Genomic DNA, 21,551 nt, shown 5'->3' with positions numbered 1-21,551 from the left:
TGAAGTCAATGTCCTAGACTAGCAGGAAACAGCTAAATTAAGCTGTTAAAACCAAGTGATAAGAGAATCTGAATGTATATGAACATTTCAAAAACACTCAGTAAATACAAATATTCATGTTATAGTTAAGTAATGCTTTGTTTTTGAAACTATTTTTAAAAATTTTGGATACAGTGCACATTTCTTACTAGAAAATACACAACAGTAGTATCAGTGGGGAGGAAATGAGGAGAAGGTTTAGAGGGGTTTATCCCTCTAACAGGATTTCTAGGGTCAAGCATTCTCTCTTTATCTAATTTAGGAATTGGTTTTACAAGGTTACTTATTTAGAAAATATTCCTAAATATGCTTATATAAATATAAAATCTCTGTCAGGAGGTAGTTTGCCAGGATTCTGGGGGAGAGGAGAGAGAGATACTTAAGAGTCTGACACTCTTCACTCCTCCTTTTGTACATGAAAAGAGGCACAAACAAAACATCAGCATTACTTCTGTGGTTACAGATAAAAGACTGAGCTTTGAAATAGAATAGCTATCCTAGAGAAGTGCACATATGCAGCCTAACAAATAACAGCAGCAATTTAATAATTTTTTGAATGTCGTTGCATTTGTATTTGCTCTGTGTGCTTTCGGTGTCTCTCTTGAACAAGGTGTTGCCATGATCATTGACGTTGTTGGTATTGTGGTTAATTATTTGCTTGGTGAGGACATATTGTCCTGGCTCTGTAAAACAATTCTATATAAGCAGCAGTTGGACAGGGAGCCATTGATTCCAGAGCTCAGGAGAAAAATGTGAGGCTGTATTTTTGCTTAGTTAAATTTAAAGTATGAAAATATGTAATTTCCTGGCACTTCCCTGTCATTTTTGATGGTTATACAGAATGAAGTTTTCTTCCTTCTATGGAATTTTTGAGGAAATTAAATACCTTCTCAGTAAATTGGAGAATTCAGTCTCAATTACAGCACTTAAATATTGTCAGTCTGTATCAGATTTCTGTAATTACAATATTTTACAGATCTGATATATAACCTATCAGCTGAATTATCAAGACAAGAAAAGGTAGAAACTTTTGTATTTCAGAAGGTGTAAGGGTTTCTCTGTTCATGTTATGGGAGTTCCTGTTTGTAAATGAGTTGTTCTCAGTTGTTAACATTCACATCTCATAAGAGGATTTCTTATGTCATGGTATCTGTGTGCTCTTAAGAAGTTGATCTTGTCTCATCAAACATTTCTACTTCAAAATACCATAGCTAATATCTCTCATTGTATTGAAAGTGTTAACTTGAGAAAACCGCATTCTGATTTCCCCAGTGCGTGCATTTTAAGATCTGAATAAGGTGAGATTTTTAAAAAAAAAATGATTAGTGTTATAATATTGTGTGGCCTTTAGTGTATTTATTACATGTGCTGTTGGTATCTGTATATATATAAACCTCATATTTCAGGGTCTCAGAAATTGCTTCTCATTCTCATCTACACATCTTTTGATTGTCAGGTATCTTCCCAGAATATATAAAGAATCTAGCATTAGCTTTTAATTTTGTACTAAGTGAGTACAGTCTCGCCTTGCTTATTTCTGGCTCACGAACCTGAGTCACGTTTCCCTTATCACATTGCTAGGTTTTCGTGGAGCTGACACCTCACAGAAGTAACTGCAGGGATTAATGTCTTGTGTGTCTTCCCAGAGACCGTACACCCAGCACGTGGTGCACCGTCTTCTGTGTGACAGCAGCTCAGATGAGTGAAATTACATCAGTGGAGGGGAATATTGAGGTGACACAGAAGTGGCATCACCACGGTTACCCTGACTTTCCTCCCAGTCGCTGGTTGTGGGATATCACCAGGGCTTCCCTCTGCTTTTGTCTTTCCCAATTAATTCAGTGGCTTCTGGGTGTCTCACCCACCCATAAAAAGATACCAGCAACCTAGAGGCTGCCTTGAGGTGCTTGAGCAGAGACAGACATGGTTTGGATGAACAGAGCAATTACCACTGAATCTGGGCTTTCTCTTCTGTAGCAAACTTTCAGTCCTGGGAAAAAAGCCAGTGTTAGACGTGGAGGTTCTTCAGGTGCTTATCACGTTAGGTGTGCTTAGTTTTCTTTGTTGTCTTTGTACTTCCCCTAAAATATGTGTGTTATATCACCTAATTTTCTATCCAGCCACTACCCATAGCCACTACCACTACCCGCTACCTAACAATTGCCCCTAACCACTACCTACCCTAACCCTAACCCCAGCACCATGGATGGTCCAGACCAGAAAGATGTAGGAGCAGCAATGTTGGGACCCTGCCAGGATGGCCTTGGCATGCCCCAGTGTTCCTGGAGCTGTAGGCTCTTTGACTCTCTCAATCCTAATCCTAGCCCTAACCCCTACCCTAACCCTAAGAATTATCCGGAGATTTTCTGCTTGACATTTACTTAAGCTATTTTTTCACTTCAAAAGCAAGGAAATTGAAAGGAATGGGAGTTCGGATTTCTGAAGATGTGTGCCAGATATTAATACCAAGAAATGCACAGAAAACAATACCTATTTCCAGGAGTACTTTTGCTCTTTGCCATTGGTGTTCTCCAAAATGTTTTCTTCTCTCTGTTACTTTGTGTGAATGGTCGTTCCTACTTTGCACGTGCCCTGAGGCTTAAACCACCCTGGCTGGGTTTGGAACACAGAAGCTCATTTTAGGCAAATAATTTGCACATTAAGGAATTGTGGATTTATGGCTTGGGTTTCCTGGCTACATGTATGTTTAGGACGTTATACAGTGTTCAGTGTGCTGGGGTCTCAGTCTGTTCAGCTCTCCAGCTCTGAGAACCTCAGCAGCAACACTCCATGTTCTGCTTAAACACAGAGCCTCACTCTTGGAAGAGCTGATCACACGAAGCCTTTTCAGTGTACCTGGCAGAGCTTTCAGTCATCTTTCAAATACAAATTGCTTGCAAAAGAAAGCAGTGCCATTTTCTCCCTGCTGGCTTTCTGAAATGTCATGTTGGGAAAAGCACTTACCACATCTTTCATATGAAGAGAAAGCTTTCAGTAATGACTGGTATTTCTGAGTCTGTTGCAGCCAGTGCAGCTGTTGGAAATGTCATTGTGTATGGCACAAATAGGGGGGCATTTTGAGCAAGACCATGAACTAACTGATTTCGGTATTAGGTGAAAAAGAAAAAAAAAAAAAAAAGCAATAGAATATTTGAAGAAGAGACAACCTTTTGGATGTAAATGCATAAAATAAAACAAAAATAAAAAATAGTTTTATTAGTTCTTGAAGTCATCAGTAAAAATACATTATTCACAATACTAGCTGGAGATCTATGAATTTTGCAGACTCTGTGATTGAACTTCACATATCTATGAGGAGAATTTTGAACAATCAGGCCAACCGTAATATTCCTGCATTGAAGGGTTGGAATAATTCTTTGGCAGAGTATGTTGAGAGGCTGAAATGTTCCTAATGTTTCCAAGTAAATTTTTTACTTTTATTACTGCCCAAACACGTCTGAGTTTAGTTTTTTGTCATTTTTTTACCAGTTACGATGAAAGTATAAATACTATCTTTTTCTATAATTAGGTGTGACTATGAATAATTCTGACAATGCATTGCCCCACATCCTTGCATGAGTTTCCCCTCTTCCTCATCTGGCCAGAATTTGGGAGCTTTCATGTCTTTCTCATATAGACATTAGCTTTTTTTTTCTCCTTTGTTTCTATCTGTCCTTATCTATGTTCAGTATTCATTTTTTTTCTGTTCTGTTTCTTCACTTCTTCTCTTACATCATTGAGATTTTTTTCTTTTTTACCCAGTATTTTTTCTCAGCTTTCTGGGTTTTTTTCTATTTGTTCACTTATAGCTTGGGTCTTATGTAAGTGCAAGAACACCTAAAATTTCTGAGTTCTAATGTTCACGGGATGCTGAGCTATAAAGTTGCCTTGGGAACTAAGGGGAGACCTAAATTTAAAACCAGTGATTCTTTCTGGAGTCAATGGTCATTTGTTCATCTCCCATATGTACTTAGAGACATTAAAAAAGAACTTTCCAAGAAAACTGCAGGGTCTCAGCTGGGAAAACGGGAAGAATAAAGAACAGAAAATGAAGTTTGCTTGTGTGTACCTTTTGCTGTGGCTCATCAAAATGTTAATTGTTTCATTTCAAAGGAGTTGCTGTTTTAAATATGTGTATACATATGTGCATATGCATCCACCATCTATAAACCTTGCAGAGATTGGCTGTGCTTTGTGCTTGAAAAATGGTTTAAGGATGAATATGATTTCTGCTTGTGTTCATTTCGCTGACACATATGGATAGGGCCATGATGTTAACTGTGGACATTGCTGGCTTCTTAACTGAACCTTGGAGCACTTGATAGCTTCAGCTGGTTTGTACTGTCAGCCTGCAAACACACACAGGTGGTGATGCCAGCCACTCTGTGCACCCTGCTTACATGTTATTAGTGCTTATTCACCTGAGAAATTTCATCCCTTTCCAATGCTTTCCATCACTGACATCCAGACTTGCCTAATTGTACCTCACTGGCTCCAGAGTACTCCCTGTGAGCCTTTGAGAAAGGCTGTTCAGGGATGTGCTTGTACTGGAGCACACAAAACAGTGCTCAAATGGGTCCTTCACTGAACGAACCGTGCTTATTTTCTATGCAGGGAATAAATCACAAGATAGTGGGATTGCAGAGATGGAGGAGCTTCCAGTCCCACACAACATCAAAATAAGTAACATCACGTGTGATTCCTTCAAGATTTCTTGGGACATGGATTCTAAATCCAAGGATCGCATTACTCATTACTTCATCGATCTCAACAAGAAAGAAAACAAGAATTCCAACAAATTCAAACACAAGGTAATTTTCATTAAAAAATCAGGGCACAAATACTTGATTTTAAACAGAGGAATCTCCATGTTTTATTAACCTTTCAAAGCCAAGCCATGCAAAACAGGAATTGGACACCCAGCAAAGGTGGGTTTTGATTAATCTGATGGAATTTTGGTTTACTCAAAGTACCTTCTGCCTCCAGCCTATGTGCATGTACACACAAATACATTTGTTTAGCAGAGAACTGCACATTACCTTTTCTGTTTCGTTTCAAAGCACCTTTGGAACCTGGACAATGTAGTGCAAGACAGCCATTTTTATTCCTGACTAGTTTTTCATCATTATTTATAAAATGTATGTATTCTCTGCCTGTCCTTGTTCAGTGACAGACTCCTGAGAGCAACACATGCCATTTCAACAGAAGAGCCACAAATTCTAATGCACTTCAGGAAGGCTTCCAGCAATTCTAGTTTGCAGCATTCAGCACTGTGACCTGAATATTCATCTGGCCTCTTTCCTCAAGCCTCTGGTGCAGGAACATATTGAAGGCATTGCAGAATCTGTACTTACCAAATCCAACAAAATTTGCTTTGACCTCAGAACAGTTGAAATACTGAGATGTCTAGAGAAACATGGAATGTGATAGAACATTCTGCAAACTTAAAAATAATGTTGGCATTATCTAAAAGATAAGGTTTGCCGAGGTACAAACAGCCATCCAAACAAATACAAGGGCTGTAATTTTATCAGCACCTAAATAACTGTTGGTTTCTAAGCCTGTGGGATAAACAGAAAATACCCCCACCAATTTCTCTGAGGGTTTTTATTGTGAGAGTATTTTTCATGAGATTTCTGTTAATAGCAGGTGTATAATTTTCTTATTTGACCTTTTTTTTTTTTTGTAAGTAATATGTGCATTAAGAGTAGCAAAAAATCACTTACTATTGCTTGAAATTGAGAATTTTGCACGTTTGGCCAGGGTGTTGCAGTTGCTAGGAACCAGTGTGTGAAGCACTACTAAACCTAATGTTCTAATAGGCATGTATTATGCCCCATTTTTAACTGTAATAGCAAATAAAGTAGGGTACGTTTGCTTTTTCCTTACTCTTACTAATTTTGGACTGACAGCCTTTGAATTGAAATTCCCATTTTACACTGCAGGAAGAAATATACCTTCTAATGTAAATGCTTCCTGCGATGGATTCTCTTTAATTTCACTCATTTTATTATTCTACATGTTTTTTCATTCACGTGCAAACTGGTGTAAAATTGGAACATATATTTTTGTGAAAACTAGAGCCATCCTAGTAGAGCAAACACCACATACACTTCAAAATCTTTATCACAGTGATGAGACTAGACTTGAAATGGAGAGGATGGGGAAAACTGTATTTGTAGTATAATAAAGATAAGCTATTAGATTTATTTTGTGTTTCTCAGCAATTCCCTAGCTTTTTACTGTGCAGTGATGTTTAGTCAAAGGACAGAGGTCATTGGTTTTGTAAGAACAGGAGATTAAAATCTATCAATTAAAATTATTAATAAGTTGGATGTCTTGTCAGAATTAACTAAAAATTGCTTGCTACTAATTTTGTTAGTGCATTGGTTAAGATTTTTTTTGCGTAATTTTTGGGTGGTTTTATTCCCAAGCCTGAATGACAGAGATCCAGAGAGCAGAGAGGGTGGTCAGTAGTGAAGCACAGACTGAATACTCCAACTCTGTGCCACAGCCCTTGAGTGTTTGCTTTCATGCATCTTTTGTACTAAGCAGTTTTTAACACACCTTCTAGAACGAACTTTTGTTGATAATTGAAATGCTCGAATTCCAAATGCATAGCCCAGGTGTGGTTAGAGACAAGCATCCTTCCTCCCTCTAAGGTTGGCCATAGGAGTTTCCCAGCTGAAGCTCAGCAGCAGGAGCTGATATCCCAGCAGCTGCAGCACTCGGGGCTGAGTCCTCACAGCAGGGACTTCAGTCCCCACCCATCCGTTGACTTCCTAACAAAGCTTTTGCATGAAGGTGAGGGACAGCACTGCCCTTTCTCCTAGCAGAGCTTTTTGGAGAGAAAAGAGTGAGCCCTACTGCCTAGATATAAAAAAGAGCATTGGGATTTACTCCTAGGAGTCATCCAGCACCCTGAAGATGGCTGTCCAAGGAGAATTCATCCTTACATAGCTTACAGGTAGGGTAAAGCACTACAAGTGCCCATCTCTCTCACAGGTGATAACCCAAAGGACCAGCTCATTTTCTAACTTATACAGAATTAACATTAAATACCAGTTTGCTCAGAGGGCTGTAAGTGACTTGGGATACAGACTTAATGTGATAGGTACATCCATGCTGTTCCTCAGGAAAGGGAGTTGTTTGTTTTCTTGTGTACCTGGGAGAGCATCTGTGAGTGATTCCTCCTTTCAATACTGTTTCTGTTGGTAAATATATAAAGTATATTCAGCATACTTAGGGAGCATAAAGTCTTATTATTTATGCCTATTGTCATCATCTCTGTGAAGGAGAAGGTTTGTATTGGTAGTGGTGTGCACAGTCTAGAACTGTAATAAGATTTTATCTTCTTTTCAATTCATTTTGTATACCTCCTGTCTTTTTTAAAATATGGAAATATGACTACTCCCATGTAATAAGAAAAATGCTCAAATATTTAGCAAAACTAGGACTAGAATTTGGGTGTGCTGAGTTCACAAAATGTGTTCTATGAGCAGACCTGGCAAAGAGAAGGGTAACGTGAAATGGGAGAAAGTTGAAGACTGAAAGGTGCCTCTTTTCCCAAAAAGGAGAGTAGAGTGGCTCATACACCTTGACGCTTAGTTATTCAAAGCTTGCAGGCTGTTCTTAGAAATTATTGCCAGCTAGGTACCTTTAGAGATGTCTGGTGGGTGCTGCTAGTGGAGCAGCCATCTGCCACTCCAGAATCCTGGCTCTCCTTGAGCTGGCATAGTACTTACTTTGCACTTCTTTGGTGGATCAGCCAGGAAGGAGAGCTGAGCAGAAGAGATGTGAAAGGGAGAAGTGGAGAATTCCCAGAGGGATCTCAATGTGAACATTTTCTCTGTATAGTGGCCTTTAAAAAAAAAAAAAGGTGTTTGCTTAGAAAAAAACCAGAAGATTAGAGCTATGAGAAGCAGCACACCTGCCCCTCCTCTCCAGCTGTGCAAGACATAAACCCCTCAGTTTAATGTGGTGGTCTGCCTGCTTCTTTCTACCCTTTTCTTTTTGGTAGACATCCCCTTTTTTTTGATACAGTTAAAAGAGGTTCCTGATGCACAGCTGGAAGGCAAGGCTTTGACACCTGGGGGCAACAAGGCTTTTAATGTTACATGAAAACTGACAAAATTAATGGGGGAAAAGCCACCACTGAGGTGTGAGCACAGAGATCTGACCCAGGTGGAAGCTGTTTTTACCATAACCAAAGAAGAGGTGACAGGAAGACCAATGATGTTAACTGTAGCACCTGCTGGCTGCCTTAGCAGTAGCAGACTCAGTCCAGTGGGATGCCTTTCAGGGTGGTAGCTTTAAATGTCATTTGTTTCCTTTCTTTTCTTTGTAGTTTTTCTCTACATATTATTCATTGTAGCATGCAGAACTGTCTCCTTTTCAGATAAAGTTTTCTCCTAACTATTATCTGATTTAAATGAGAATTGACAAAAGAGAAATCATGACAACAAAATTTTACCCTTGATTATCACTCAATTACATCAGTTCTTGTAATATCCCAAGCTGCTAATTTTACAGTTTCTTAATACAGAAACTGAAGAATATTTTTTGTTGATAGGTAAACAAAAGGAGAAAGATCTTTTTCCATAATAGAAGACAAGGAAAAAAATCCTTCAGACCTTGCTTAGAGATCATGACCAGAAAATATCTCTCTTCTATTCCTTTTTTCCTTAAAGGACTGCTATGCTTGTATTCATAGGTAGATGATCATGGACTGGTATTTATAGGTGGGCAGTTATGGATGTCATTTTAAGTGCCCACTTTTCACATGGCAGCCATCTTACCGTTCTGTTATTACTGGTGAATATTCAATAATAAATATTTCTCATTCTATCTCAGCTCCTCAGGTACACTACAGAGAATCATTCAAGTCCATCCTGAGTCCTTTCACCCACAGTTTTAGCATAGACTGTCCAGTTCTTCAATTTTTTCTGTCCCTTGGTGGTCTGTACCAAAGTCTTTGGTACTGTAGAAATCAACTATTTCAATTCCAACAAGCAGCTATTTTTCTATGTTGCATCCTGGGGCTATGATATATTGGAAGAGCAAAACAGAGGATCTGAAAGGGCAGTGGGGGAGAAAGCAAGAGGTTCAGTGATAGGCACAAGCTGTTTGGCTTCTTCTGGCTATTCCTGTACAGAAAGGTATTTTGATAGATGTAAACCAGCTGTAGTTACTCTGCAATGTCTTTAATTTTCTCTGTTGATATTTAGTTTGGAAGATAGCAGCAGCAGTGTAGATGGACTGATTGACAGCAGGAGGAATTTTGTTTATGTTGGCTGAAAGAAAACAATGAGAGCACAAGAAGCTCTTAAATTAAGATACCTTTGTTCTTCGTAGCATGTCTTTCTTTGTTTGCATGCTTAAGCATGAAAGGCCCTAGTCTGAATTATTTATTAGGGCTATATATAATAGTGTTATGCTACAGTCACTGAACAAATCATTAATTTGTACATACAAGGTATCCCCATGTCTCTTAGAACAGGCCTTACACCACTGTCCTCTGCCCCTGCTCACTTTGCTGCACCAACAAACTGTGGGCAGTAACTCGGGTTTGCAGAGAAGAGCCTGGGGCTGGGGACTACACTGCAAAAACAGTGGAGGAAGGGGTGGCAGATTGGTTTGGCTGCACTGCTGACTCGTGTGTCGTTCTGTCCTTCCGTTTGCGTCAGGATGTACCCACGAAGCTGGTGGCCAAAGCTGTTCCTCTGCCCATGACCGTGCGCGGGCACTGGTTCCTGAGCCCCAGGACAGAGTACACGGTAGCAGTGCAGACGGCCTCCAAGCAGGTCGATGGCGATTACGTCGTTTCGGAGTGGAGTGAAATCATCGAGTTCTGCACCGCAGGTAACATTGCTGAGGGATCTCCACAGGCTGGAGTCAATGAATGCTGGCTCTGCTGCCAGGCTGGGCTGGTCACCTGCCAGTGCCAACTGTGCTGGTAGCCTTTAATAGTCACCCCTGGAGACTGGAATTCGAACTTTAGGCTTTGTCTGTGCCAAGGTTTGCACATCAAGCAGAGGCAGCTGGACTGCCCTTTTCTTGCGCAAAACTTGGCTGTCCCAAAGTGCTGTGCCTAGCACCACTGCTTGTCCCAGGCTAGGAAAGGGCCACTTGTGTGCCTGTTGCTGGCTACCAGCACCTGTGGGGAAAAGGTAGAACAGCAGCTCCCTGACAGCTTAAGACATTCTGCTGCTCTGTCTTCTCTGCATGCTGCAAAGCCTCAGCACCATCCACACCCCGTCCCAAGGGTCACTTTGGCCTGCCTTTGATTTATAAGGCTTCCTTTGAATGCTCATGATCTGCTGCCACTGTGCATGCCTGTCTGAAAGCTGAAGACTTGAGGCAAGCTCAGTATGAATCCCATGTTGGTTGGGAAGCCATTTAAGCTGGTTCCTGAGCAATCTTTGTTCATTCTGTCATTGGTTGTTGGCTCACAATGAGGTATGTTGTAGCAAACAGTTTGTCAACTGATAGGAGCCAGAGAGGGCAGTCCTGAGCTCTGCTGCAGTCCCAAATAGAGGGAAACCAGCTCTAGCATAGGAATTCCTGAGCTGAAAGTTGCTGTAGGCTTGCAGAGTCTTCATGGGGGAAGGAGTGGGGAGAATCACAAATGCCTGCTCCTGCCCTTTGATTTGCTTGTTGCCACTGTTGAAAACTGGGGCCATTATGTGATGTGTATTACTCAGTAAGACTCAGTTCCCAATTTTCAGCCTGCATGTCTCTGTGGCTTTTGGAGAGTGTTGTGGTTTTTCCTGCCCCCTGTGCTAGCAGTTTGTCTTTCCTTTCCAGATTATTCAAAAGTTCACCTAACACAGCTATTGGAAAAAGCTGAAGTGATTGCAGGCCGTATGCTCAAACTGTCTGTTTTTTATCGGAATCAGCACAAAGAATACTTTGATTATATCAGGTAAGAAACTAAACATAGTCCTTTGGCAAATTAGCGGAGTAATGAAAACAGGTAAATGGAGACAGCTGTGCTAAAGCTAGGGCAGAATGTCTGTATGCTTTATAGCCCATTCAGAAAGAAAAGAATAAAATACAACTCATTTCTTTTACCTTGCTTAAAGCAGAACTTCCATTAGGCAAAAAAAGTCTGTGTTTTGAAACAGAAACTGAGGTACTCATAGGGCCTCCAGCCTGATTAAAGTATCTATAATCATAATGGATAGTTTAGTAGCCAAATATTTCTATTGTACTGAGAAATTGAGAGTGAGGTGACTGAGAGTGGGAGTGTACAATGGTGTGCATAGGCATTTGCCTGCATGAGTTCCATCTCAAATATTTGCTCTCCACGTACAACCATCTCATTTCCATAGCCAAATGCAATTATATAGACTCTGCAATCTGAATGTTAATTTATAGATCATGGGAGGAGGGAGAGGGAGTGATGTTTAGACAGTGTTGCAACACCATGCTTCAGTTGGAATGAAAAAGCAGGAGAGCTGGAGGTAGGTTCCCTGTTCCTGTTGGAGACCCAGTGTGCCCTCCCACACACGGCCAGAAGTGTCAGTACAAGAGAAAAGCAGACTTTTTGATAGAAGGGGTCAAAGCTCATGTGTTGAGTGAGCAGGAGCAGCCACACAGGGTAACCTTCCCCTGTTAGAAGAACATGGATGAGAGGTAAGCAGTGTGTTGGAAGGCTGCTGCACTGACTATCCTTTAATATTCATCAGGAGATGGGGCTCCTGCTGGGCCATGTAATTTCAGTTTTCTGTGAGTGTCACACTAGTACCTGCCTAGAATGGAAAGGTTTTAAAACAACTCCAGGCAATTCAGCTTCAAAGAACAGACTCCACCATCCTTGGCAACATTCCTACTTTGTACTCATGGGTATCTGATTTATTCCAAGAGTGTATTGTATATTGCAGGGCATGGGCTTGCTCTTCCCCTTCTGTGTTTTGGAAGGATTATTTTATTGCACATAGTGACAAAAACTCAAAGTGAGTGCAAAACTCAGTGGAGGTAGAGAATGAATTGCAGTTGTTGAGGCTCTTTGAGGACTTCATAAACCACTGCTGCCGTCCTGGGCTAGATACCACATACCACAGAAGGGAAATGCCTGTGCTGTTTTGATTCTCTTGTTGCGTTGTTTTCAGCTGTATAATCATAGTGTATCTGCCTTTGTGTTCATTAGTGCTGAAAATTGCCACTGAGGTGCATTTATAGCTGTGGGTTTGGCTTTGCTCTGCCAAATGTGACTCTAATTGATTGCACACTGTATCTTTTCCCCTTCTTCCTGTTAAGGTCTTTCTTGGTTCGACACGAATAGAGATGAGTTTGTTTCAGTGAGCTGGAGACAAAAAGCTGTGTTTTACCAGGCCAGTGGGAAGCTACACTACCAGTAACTGGCTGGTGGTTACCTCTTTTGATTGGAAATTGGCTAATACAGTCACAAGGGCTAATCCTTCCACAAAACACCCTTCTGCATGTTATGTTAAAAACCCTAACCACATGCTTCCTATTAGGGAAAATTCCTTGTCAGCATGCCTGCCAATGGTCTCTGTGGTGTCATCACTAGTACCCAGCCTGGAAAAGCTCTGGTAGCATCGGCATGCAGGCAGCTGTTCCCGGTGCTAAAGGAGCAGCCCCTAAATGGAGGGTTTGAGATGTGAGCTCAGAAGGGGTGTTCGTGTCACTGCAGCTTACCTGGGCTGGGAGTGCCACAAAGCAGCTCAGATCCCCTGAAAGGGTGACCTATAATTAGCCTAATTGGCCACTGGATGTCAGTATCTTGCCACAGAAATGGAACAGACTTTCTCGGAAGGAAGCCTGACTTTTCAGTTTGCCGAGGTTCCAGGTGGTTATTTAAGCTCATTCAACTTTTTTCTTTTTTTTTTTTTTTTTTTTGGTTTTTTGGTTTTGGTTTTTCTCTCCCTAGTAATCTCTTCAGTCATAAAATACTGATTATACCCCCCACTCCAATCAATGGCATATGAAATAGGGCTTGAGGCAAAACTAGGTAGTATTTGAATGGCCCAGAAAACTTTTGAAATGTATCTTAGAGTAAAATAAAGATGTGCTGCTGAGGAGATTACAAATAATGGAAAAAAAATAATCACAGTTGGAGATATTATTGAATTGATTTAGAGCTGTTTTGTACGCACACACTGAGTTTGTTTGCTTTGACTGCTACCAAGCAAAACCTTCTTCCACACAGCACCATTTTACATGGACCTGGTGCAAGTTAAAAGCAGAGAGAGAACAGTCTTTCCTTGGGTAGTTTCCCCTCTCCTAAAAGAAGGAAATAAGGAAAAGAAGAAAAAAAAAAAAAAACGTAAAAGCAAAGCAAGAGAAGGATATAAGAATCTCCAGCCCCACAGCCTCATGCATTTTTAGTCTGTCATATCAGTGAGTTTAAAGGCATTGTTCTAAGGGTGCCTAGCAAATACAGTGTTTGCAGGGCTTGCAAAAGGGGATGGTTGCCTTTCAGGTATCATGTGGTTGCAGGTGCAAAGAGAGCCAAAGCTGCCACTGGGGCACTTCCAGAGATGTGTGGGGCACAAGTCCTGGGGAACACCCTGCTATATGTAAAATCTCAGGTGCTAAGGAGGATTAGATAGGGTGTTTTGGAGTGGTCTCCTAAATTTAGCAGTCTAATGCTGCTGAGTGCACTTTGGGATTTGGGGTTTTAAAAATTCACTTGTGCATTGTACATTTCTTTTCACTGGAATGAAATTGAGCTAAGTTTGCAAAGAAAAAAAAAAAGTTAGTCTTTCTTTCCCCTTAGGATTAGCGACTGCAGAAGCTGGATACCAACCAAAGTGGAAACTAACCAAATTGCCTAATTCTCTGTGCCCAGCTCTGCTCTGATTGAAGTCAGCAGTAGACCAATTAGAATTGAAATGATCATTTGAGGAGAAAAAAGACAGTGGCAGACAGTACATTCCTTCCTATTATCTCTCTGAAAAGCATCCTTCAGAAATAACTTTCACTGGCAGTTTTCTACATGAGCTATATACTGCCTATGCTAAAAATACATATTAACAAACAGTATATTCAACATATGGAGACTGACTTGCAATATTCAACATATGTTTATTGTTAGAAATGAAGTGTAAGACTGAACAAATCAGCTAATTAAAGATATCTGTGGTTTGGGGGCTTTTTTGTTTGTGCTTTTTTTCGCCTGCATGTAATACCCAGACAGCTGACAGAGAAGGCAGCCTAGAAAAGCAGATTTTCCCCTTGAGCAGGAGTGATTCTCACTCTTCCCAAGTCTGATGTCACTTGATTTTCTTGGTCTTAAGACCATGACACTAACCACAGCCTTCAGTTTAATGGTTTTCCTTTGTGTCCCTCCAGTCCTATTTCCAAACAGCATGATGTCCTAACTTCCCACTTTTTCTTTACCATGTGTTACAAAATAATCAATACCAGTCCTTCATTTGTAGAGAGCATCATGGGAATGCTATGCAGCCCTCTGTTAAGGATAACAGTGGCAGCCATGGCTCTCCAATCAGTGGGAAGCTGGAAGGCATCTTCTTTAGCTGCAACACTGAGTTTAACACTGGGAAGCCACCCCAAGATTCACCCTATGGAAGATACAGGTATGAGATTGCAGCTGAAAAACTCTTCAACCCAAATACTAACTTGTACTTTGGAGACTTCTACTGCATGTACACAGCCTACCACTACGTCATCCTCGTGATCGCCCCCGTGGGGTCACCAGGAGACGAGTTCTGTAAGCAGCGCCTTCCTCAGCTAAATATAAAAGATAACAAATTTCTGACCTGTGATGAAGAAGACGGGGTCATGGTTTACCATCATGCCCAGGATGTTATTTTGGAAGTAATTTACACTGATCCTGTGGATCTCTCCCTTGGCACAGTTGCAGAAATTACTGGTCACCAACTAATGAGCTTGTCTACTGCAAATGCAAAGAAAGATCCCAGCTGCAAGACCTGCAATATCAGTGTTGGACGCTAAAACTTCCCTCCTTCCTTAGGAGCCTTCAAGCCTCTGTTGCCCATTTCCATAGTCAGAGGGTTCTGTCGGAAGCATGCACATGCCGCTGTCACCAAAAGCAACCACCAGTCTTCAAAATCTCCAATAGCCTTCTTAGTACTTCTTCTCTCCCTCTCTCCCTTCTGTTCCCCCAATGCTTTAAATGATTAGAAATCCTGGATTTCCTTCTGGCAACCATTTATACCTAGATGCTGCAAAAATTGTTTTCTGTTTCTTGCCAAACATAACAAAATCCTATATAAACTGCTTTAGCGAAATAAAAATAACGGCTTATAAATGGTGTTTAAATATGCATTCATTTTAACTACTGAACAAGTACTGGGATAACTGAAGAGCATGAAAGGTTGTAATTGCAGCATGATTTGAATTTCAGAGCCTAGAAATGTCAGCACTTCCAACGTGTTGTTTGACAGTGTTATTTATGTTATTTATATTAGCTAACTGAAAACAGAAACTGTGTCTTGACATAATAAATATAATAGAAAAATATTTTATTTGTATCATTGTATAAAATATTATACAATCATATAGAATATATAGATTACATTTTAATATCAATTGTATACATACGTCATTAAATCATTTTCCCTTATCAAAGATGTAGTTTGTAAACTTCAAATAGCTCTGTATCTGTTCCTGTTGCTCTAGATGACTTTAATTAAAACAGATTTATGAAGACCATTTCTGATTCATAAAAGTTAAGTTATAAATTATTAAGTCAGTACACTGAAACAACAAATAGCTGCAAAATAAAAAATTCCTTTTTTTAGTGTTCATATTTTTTCCTCCAAACTACTTGAAGATGTGTACATATTCCAAATCATGCCATTACATACATAAATACAAACATGGTACATAATCGGCTTTATAAAATCAAAATCTTCTTACCAAGATAGAAAACAGGTTGCTTATACTATGTGGTCAATACAAAATGGCAGGTAGAGCAAAACACTAAACATGATTCAACTGGTTCTGCTCCCCTTTTTTTTTTTCTTCTCTAAGTAATTCTTCCCTCCTTTCTGTCTGGGCTAGGTATTTCCCAGAATCCCTGCTTTTCATTTCTAGTACAAAACCTGCTGATAGTCCTTGTATTACTAGTCCACTTTTCACACCAATGGCCTATCACAAACAGTGACAATTCTCCTTAATATTACGAAGTGTGGTGCTCTGAAAGTTAAGAAAGATGCGTAATTCCAATGGAAAAATAACTATTTATAACCTTATTTTCAGTAAACAAGAAGTTTAGCAGTCCTCATCAGTTAACTGTGACACTCACTTATATACCATGTACTTCATCTATCCAAAATATCTTAGCATAATGCAGTAATCTAGTCCTGGTTTTATATATATATGTGGCAATTTATAACACAAGAAGTACTTCAACATTTTACAAAGTGCATGCGCCTAAACAAGCTTTGGTAGTTAGAGAAGCGAATGTTATAGCGTCAGGCAAACCAAAGTGCAAAGGTTAATAGAGAAATCAAAACTAGCACGCAGTTGATCTATTTTTACTGACTTTTAAGTTCTGTGAGCCAGGTTCTGTGAACAACTGAAAAGGACAGCAGCCAGTACCTCTGTTCTATCTCTTCTCAGCAACCTGTAGCTATTTCATTTAGTCAAGCACTTTCTCTCATTTCTAAAACATAAAATAGTTCCATGTGGCAGTTGTGTTCTGGCCTTTTCTTGCATAAGCAGCATCAGTCTGCTCTACTCCCAGCCCTGGCACTGGTTCTTCCTGTGCACCTTTCTTTGAAGCCACTGGAATTGAATGGCAACTTTGTCTTGAAAGCTAGAGTATGTTCTGAGTTTTTCCTTCACTCACTTCAAGTCATTTCTTTTAATCTAGTGAATCAAGACCTTGAGAGCCAACATTACTCATTAATTATAGTGCATGTTAATTCTGGAAACGAAGTGTAGCACATTATCATGTACTAAGAAGTACTAAAAACCTGTAGAGCACTTCCTCACACTTTTGGGGCAGGTAAAACTGAGAATCTACATTACTTCAATGTCCTTTTAATTTCTTAACATTCTCACAGTGCACTTCAAAGCTTTTTCAAAAGGAAAAATATATACTATAGTCCACTCACCCGTGCTTAATATTCTTGCATATTGCTGTCCTCTCTCATCCCAGCTATTATAATTGGTAAAGTGCATCAAAAATCTCAGTGTGTCAAATAATTGTGCAGCAGACCAAGACCTGTAAAATTACTTTCTCTTTTTCAACATTTGTTTGTTTGTTTGTATTTTTTTTTTTCCCTAGAGAATAATATCACAGCATTGCATTCACTTCAAATCGTTTTGGAAATATCATGCTTACTGATGAGAACCTCCAGGAGCCTGATTTTGGCTTTTGTGTGCTTGTATTCAGAGTATTCCTCAGCCATTGGCACCCGATCTTCTTTCTGAGGACTCCTATGAAAAGCAAATAAAAGCACCATCACTTTCTATGAGTAAGAAGAGAAACAGTCTTAAAAATTAATTCTGCAACAACTGATAAGGATTGGATTTTTTTTACTGACTTTAAATGACTAAAGATAATTTGACAGGGCCAAAAAGCTCTAATATACAGAAATAAAATAATATTTAAAATACTGAGTTTTCATATACAAGACAACTTTCCTGACAGCTGTGGAAGCATAACTACTTGATTCTCAAATATGCAGAGAAATCATAACAGTGCTTTGAAAACTGTTACCAGTTACCACTGTTATCCGTGCCCATATCCTCCACGGTTTTCAACAAAAAAGGTTTGCCAAATGAAGAGGAGGAAAAACAGAGTGAAAAATGGCCAGTATTTATTCTGGGTAAAAGAAACAGAGGCTTCTGTTTTTAAAATCTCCTGTTCAAAAATGGCCCAACTGCCAAGTGTATTCCCTGCAGACTGACATCCTCAGAAAGAGTCTTTTAGCAGCCTCCCTTCAGCTCAGGGAATATCCTGTGCTGGGGTAGAGTTTATACCCACTGCAGGCGTGTCCTGAAAGATCCCCAAATCCAGGCTTTCCTCACGGATGACCACATTCTGAAGGGACTAAGCAGGGAGACAGATGGACATCTCCAGAGACCAGACAGCTCCAGGGTATTTTCCAGCCCTTAGGTGCGCAAGCCCCTTTGGCCAGCTCACCCTCGCAGAGACAAACACCCCTGCCCAGGACCCAAAGGGGATAAGAGAGGGCTCTGTTGAGCTGCTGAGTTACCTTCCTGTCTGTTTGTAGAACTGCTCCTCAAACTCGCGAAGAGCCTTGCGAAGTCTCTTCTTATCAGCTCTTGTTTCTCTGAGATGTTCGAGCAGAACAGGCCTGTGAAACAGAGACAAGAACATGAAGCCCCATTTTGCTTGGAAGGATTGCAAAAGCCTTGGATTTGGGTAGCAAAGAGTTTCTGCTCTGGGGCCATGGCAGGCACTGACCAGAGCCCTGAGACATTCCACCACACTCCACACACAGCTGTGCTCCTTCCGTTTTACTGGTATTCCAGCCCTTCTAATAAAGTGAAGGCAGAGACTCTGGTCTACAGGGGAGGAGAAGCATTTAGGACCGAGTCGTGCTAGTGGCTTTAAATCTCTGTGGAATTAATGGAGTTGACAGGCTCAGCATCTCACAGGAGGAAATACTGTAACTGAATTAAAGTCAACATCCAAGCCCTGCTCCTGTTTGCAGCTGTTCCCAATCATTACTGTGATGCAGTGGAAAGGCTAGTGGTACCCAGAAGCATCATTTTTGGAGGCCATGTTTTAGCTAGTGTTCAGAGAAAAAGGATTTTAAGCAAAGAAAGAATTCTGTTATGACATTTGCTCCTGGTAATTTTTTTTTTTTTGCATAGTAACAAAATGCATGGAAAATATCTTCCCACTATTTATGAGCAAACTATTGCACACATAGTTGAGTTACATAGGAATCTAAGTAATTTTTATTTACTCTCAATTGTGTTAGACTCTAGTTAGCTTCATTTATGCATCTACGACCTCCCAATCAAAACACAAAAGAAAGATACCATCCCCTAAGCTTTGAGAACATATCTGTTCCTGGAAGGCACAATCTTCAACAAGTTACCTTTCTCTTCCTAGAGCTGGCACAAAGCTTTTTGAATAAACAGCTCAAAGCACTGGTATGCTGCCCAAACAATGAATCTCCTTCTCCCATAAGAAAACACTGAATCACTCCTTTGGTATAGAATATTCTTATGCAACAGGTATGGCTCATATTTCACTTACAAAGTATACATGAAATGTTTTAAAACATTTGGAGAAAAAAAAGAGAGAACTTACATTGTTGCCTCATGTAAATTGGACATAGACAAGGCTGTCTGCCTGTAAACTTTCTTTTCATCGAGAGGTGAAATATGTACAGGCTCACTCTCCTCCTGAGAGTAACACAGGTGCTCTTCAACAGGGAAGCAAGACATTGGACCAGACGATAACTCGTGGCTGCTTTGAGAATGGTCCTCATCTGAGTCTTCTTCCTCCTGCTTGGGAAATGCAAAACATTATTAAATTAATTGTTTAAATTACAACACTTACAGCTAATAGTATGACAACATAAAGAATTAGGATCTGACTTCCTGGATGTATTCATTGAAACAGATTATACTAGGTCTACTTGAGGTTGTTCATGAAAGCACTCCTGGGGTCACTGGGTTACTGTGTGTTGCCCACCAGGAGTAAAAAGGATGGAAGTTGGCCCTGCTCCCAAGTATCTCCAGCCAACAACTTATTTCTGTCTGCCCAAAAGCCCTTATACATGGCAAAGATTTAACTAACATTCTGTATTTATGTAAGCAGTGCAGTCTGACTGGAACGTGCACTCCTCTTATATACCATCTACAGCGTGCATTGTATCCAGATGTTCTGGCTGCAAAAAGAGTTGGAGGGAGACATTCCACAATTTTATAGCTACTAACGTTAACTACTAAAATAGACTGATATTGGTGTCTTGCTCACATTCCTCCATCCTCAGAAGAAAATTTGAGCTATTGAAACGAAAGCTTAAACATAAAAATGCCATAGGGCAAAGCTCCTAACAAGTAACACTAAGGAATTTCAGAGAAATTTTTCAATTAAATACCCATCTGTAAATGTGTAAAGCTTTGCACTGGGATTTTTCAAAGAAATGTAAAGTTACACTGTCATCTAAAAAAATAATAATAATTTTTAAAATCAACCTAGCCCCACTTACTATTAAATTAGTATTTTTGGTAGACGTGCTAATTAACTTCCAAGTAGCCGGATTCCACTGCCTTCACCCACTATGAGACCAGTACTATTCCATTACACCAATATATTATTAAAGTACTACAAATTGCATTTACATGCTACATAATTGATAAAAGCATTGTTGATAAAATATAGAAGTTAGATATATTGACAGCAGAGTCCTTCAAGGAAAGAGAGAGGCTTCCTTCTGTATTGCAGATGTTTGCCACGATGGAAAACTAATGCCAGCCTTTGGTGTCTTACCCAGCCCACTGAAGTTTGTGCCTCAGAAACTGCTGCTGTACATTGGAACTTCTGGCATGCATAGAAGTTGCATTTTACAGAACATTTGCTCTGTTTGAAATATCAATACCCTGTGTTAGCCTATGAGCAGTTTTTTGGACATCAGTAGTTCTATTGCTGCCAAAGTGACATACAGGTACAAATCAAACACAGTGTTTTGTATGTTTCCTTGACAATGGGTGAATTTTTCCAACTTACAATTGTTGTGATCAAAGATGGAGCAGCAAGAAGTTTCTTGATAATTCTGTATCTGTCATAAAGAGGCTTCATGAGACTCTTTTCTTGCTTAGTTACCTAAAGAGAAATCATAACAAAACACTGCCCTCAAAAATTAAAAAAAAAAAAAAGTAAATTTTAAAGGTTCTTAATTTCTCCTGTAAAAGTGAAAAAGGTATTAGAAGACTACGAACAGATGTGTATTTTGCTTCCATAGATATTCCATGGGAACTGTAATTTAATCCATACAATTTCTAAAAAAGAAAATGATAATCTGTTTTCTAATGGAGAATACCCAGTGTGGTTTCCTCACTTTCTTGAGCCACACTGCCTAGGCAGAGGGTAAATTATTCTCTCCCTGAGGCTGCTGCTAGAGCAGTGGGAGTTCAGATGTGCTGCTGCTGTGCCTTGCGTTGCCAGCTCACCTCCTTAGCTGTGATGACAGCAGCAGGAGTGCCTCAGCCTGCCTGGGACAATACACTCATGGGCCCAGCGGGATGGAGAGTGCCAAGAACACGGCTCTGCAGCCTGCACATGGGGCTGGCTCCACGCAGGATTGCTCCATGCATTCCTCACCAGAGCTGCCTTCCACAGCTGGGATTTACCATCTGCTCATTTACTTTGTTCTAAGTCTTCCATGAGCACTTGAAGCATGGATTTGGAAGAGAATATTATTTTAAATCAGGTGTTAAGAGCCTGGTCCAGCCACAAATGTTCAAAAATACAAAAATAAACCTTAGGGAAACTAGCTGTGGTCTAGGTTGACTTACTGCATTAAGGGGGGAAAAAAAATTAGCAAATTCCTCAAGGAAAAGAAAAC

The 21,551-nt window shown here is 40.1% G+C and overlaps 2 protein-coding genes across 12 annotated transcripts in view; one reads left to right on the top strand and one right to left on the bottom strand.

Moving 5' to 3' along the window:
* Window positions 1-15,797, top strand: part of PHYHIPL (phytanoyl-CoA 2-hydroxylase interacting protein like) — a 54,895-nt gene extending 39,098 nt beyond the window's left edge. For both annotated transcript variants that reach the window (XM_017746413.1, XM_008642775.2), the window contains exons 2-5: window positions 4,654-4,850; window positions 9,726-9,900; window positions 10,846-10,963; window positions 14,448-15,797. In XM_017746413.1, coding sequence (XP_017601902.1) covers window positions 4,654-4,850; window positions 9,726-9,900; window positions 10,846-10,963; window positions 14,448-14,982 — 1,025 coding nt within the window. In that variant the 3' untranslated portion in view covers window positions 14,983-15,797. The remainder of the gene's footprint in view (window positions 1-4,653; window positions 4,851-9,725; window positions 9,901-10,845; window positions 10,964-14,447) is intronic.
* FAM13C (family with sequence similarity 13 member C) overlaps window positions 4,884-21,551 on the bottom strand; it is a 126,776-nt gene continuing 110,108 nt past the window's right edge. For 6 of the 10 annotated variants that reach the window (XM_017746406.1, XM_017746403.1, XM_017746408.1 and 3 more), the window contains 5 exons: window positions 20,714-20,809; window positions 19,289-19,488; window positions 18,219-18,320; window positions 17,342-17,436; window positions 4,884-7,900 (listed from right to left, as the gene is read on the bottom strand). In XM_017746406.1, the coding sequence (XP_017601895.1) occupies window positions 7,722-7,900; window positions 17,342-17,436; window positions 18,219-18,320; window positions 19,289-19,488; window positions 20,714-20,809 (672 nt within the window). In that variant the 3' untranslated portion in view covers window positions 4,884-7,721. Of the gene's footprint in view, window positions 7,901-16,348; window positions 17,437-18,218; window positions 18,321-19,288; window positions 19,489-20,713; window positions 20,810-21,551 lie in introns of those variants that run through there. The other 4 variants (XM_017746404.1, XM_017746409.1, XM_017746412.1 and 1 more) reach the window with 3 other exon arrangements.

Source organism: Corvus brachyrhynchos, unplaced genomic scaffold, assembly GCF_000691975.1.
Source record: "Corvus brachyrhynchos isolate BGI_N302 unplaced genomic scaffold, ASM69197v1 scaffold279, whole genome shotgun sequence".
NCBI lineage: Eukaryota > Metazoa > Chordata > Aves > Passeriformes > Corvidae > Corvus > Corvus brachyrhynchos.
This window is presented reverse-complemented; position numbering and strand designations above follow the sequence as displayed.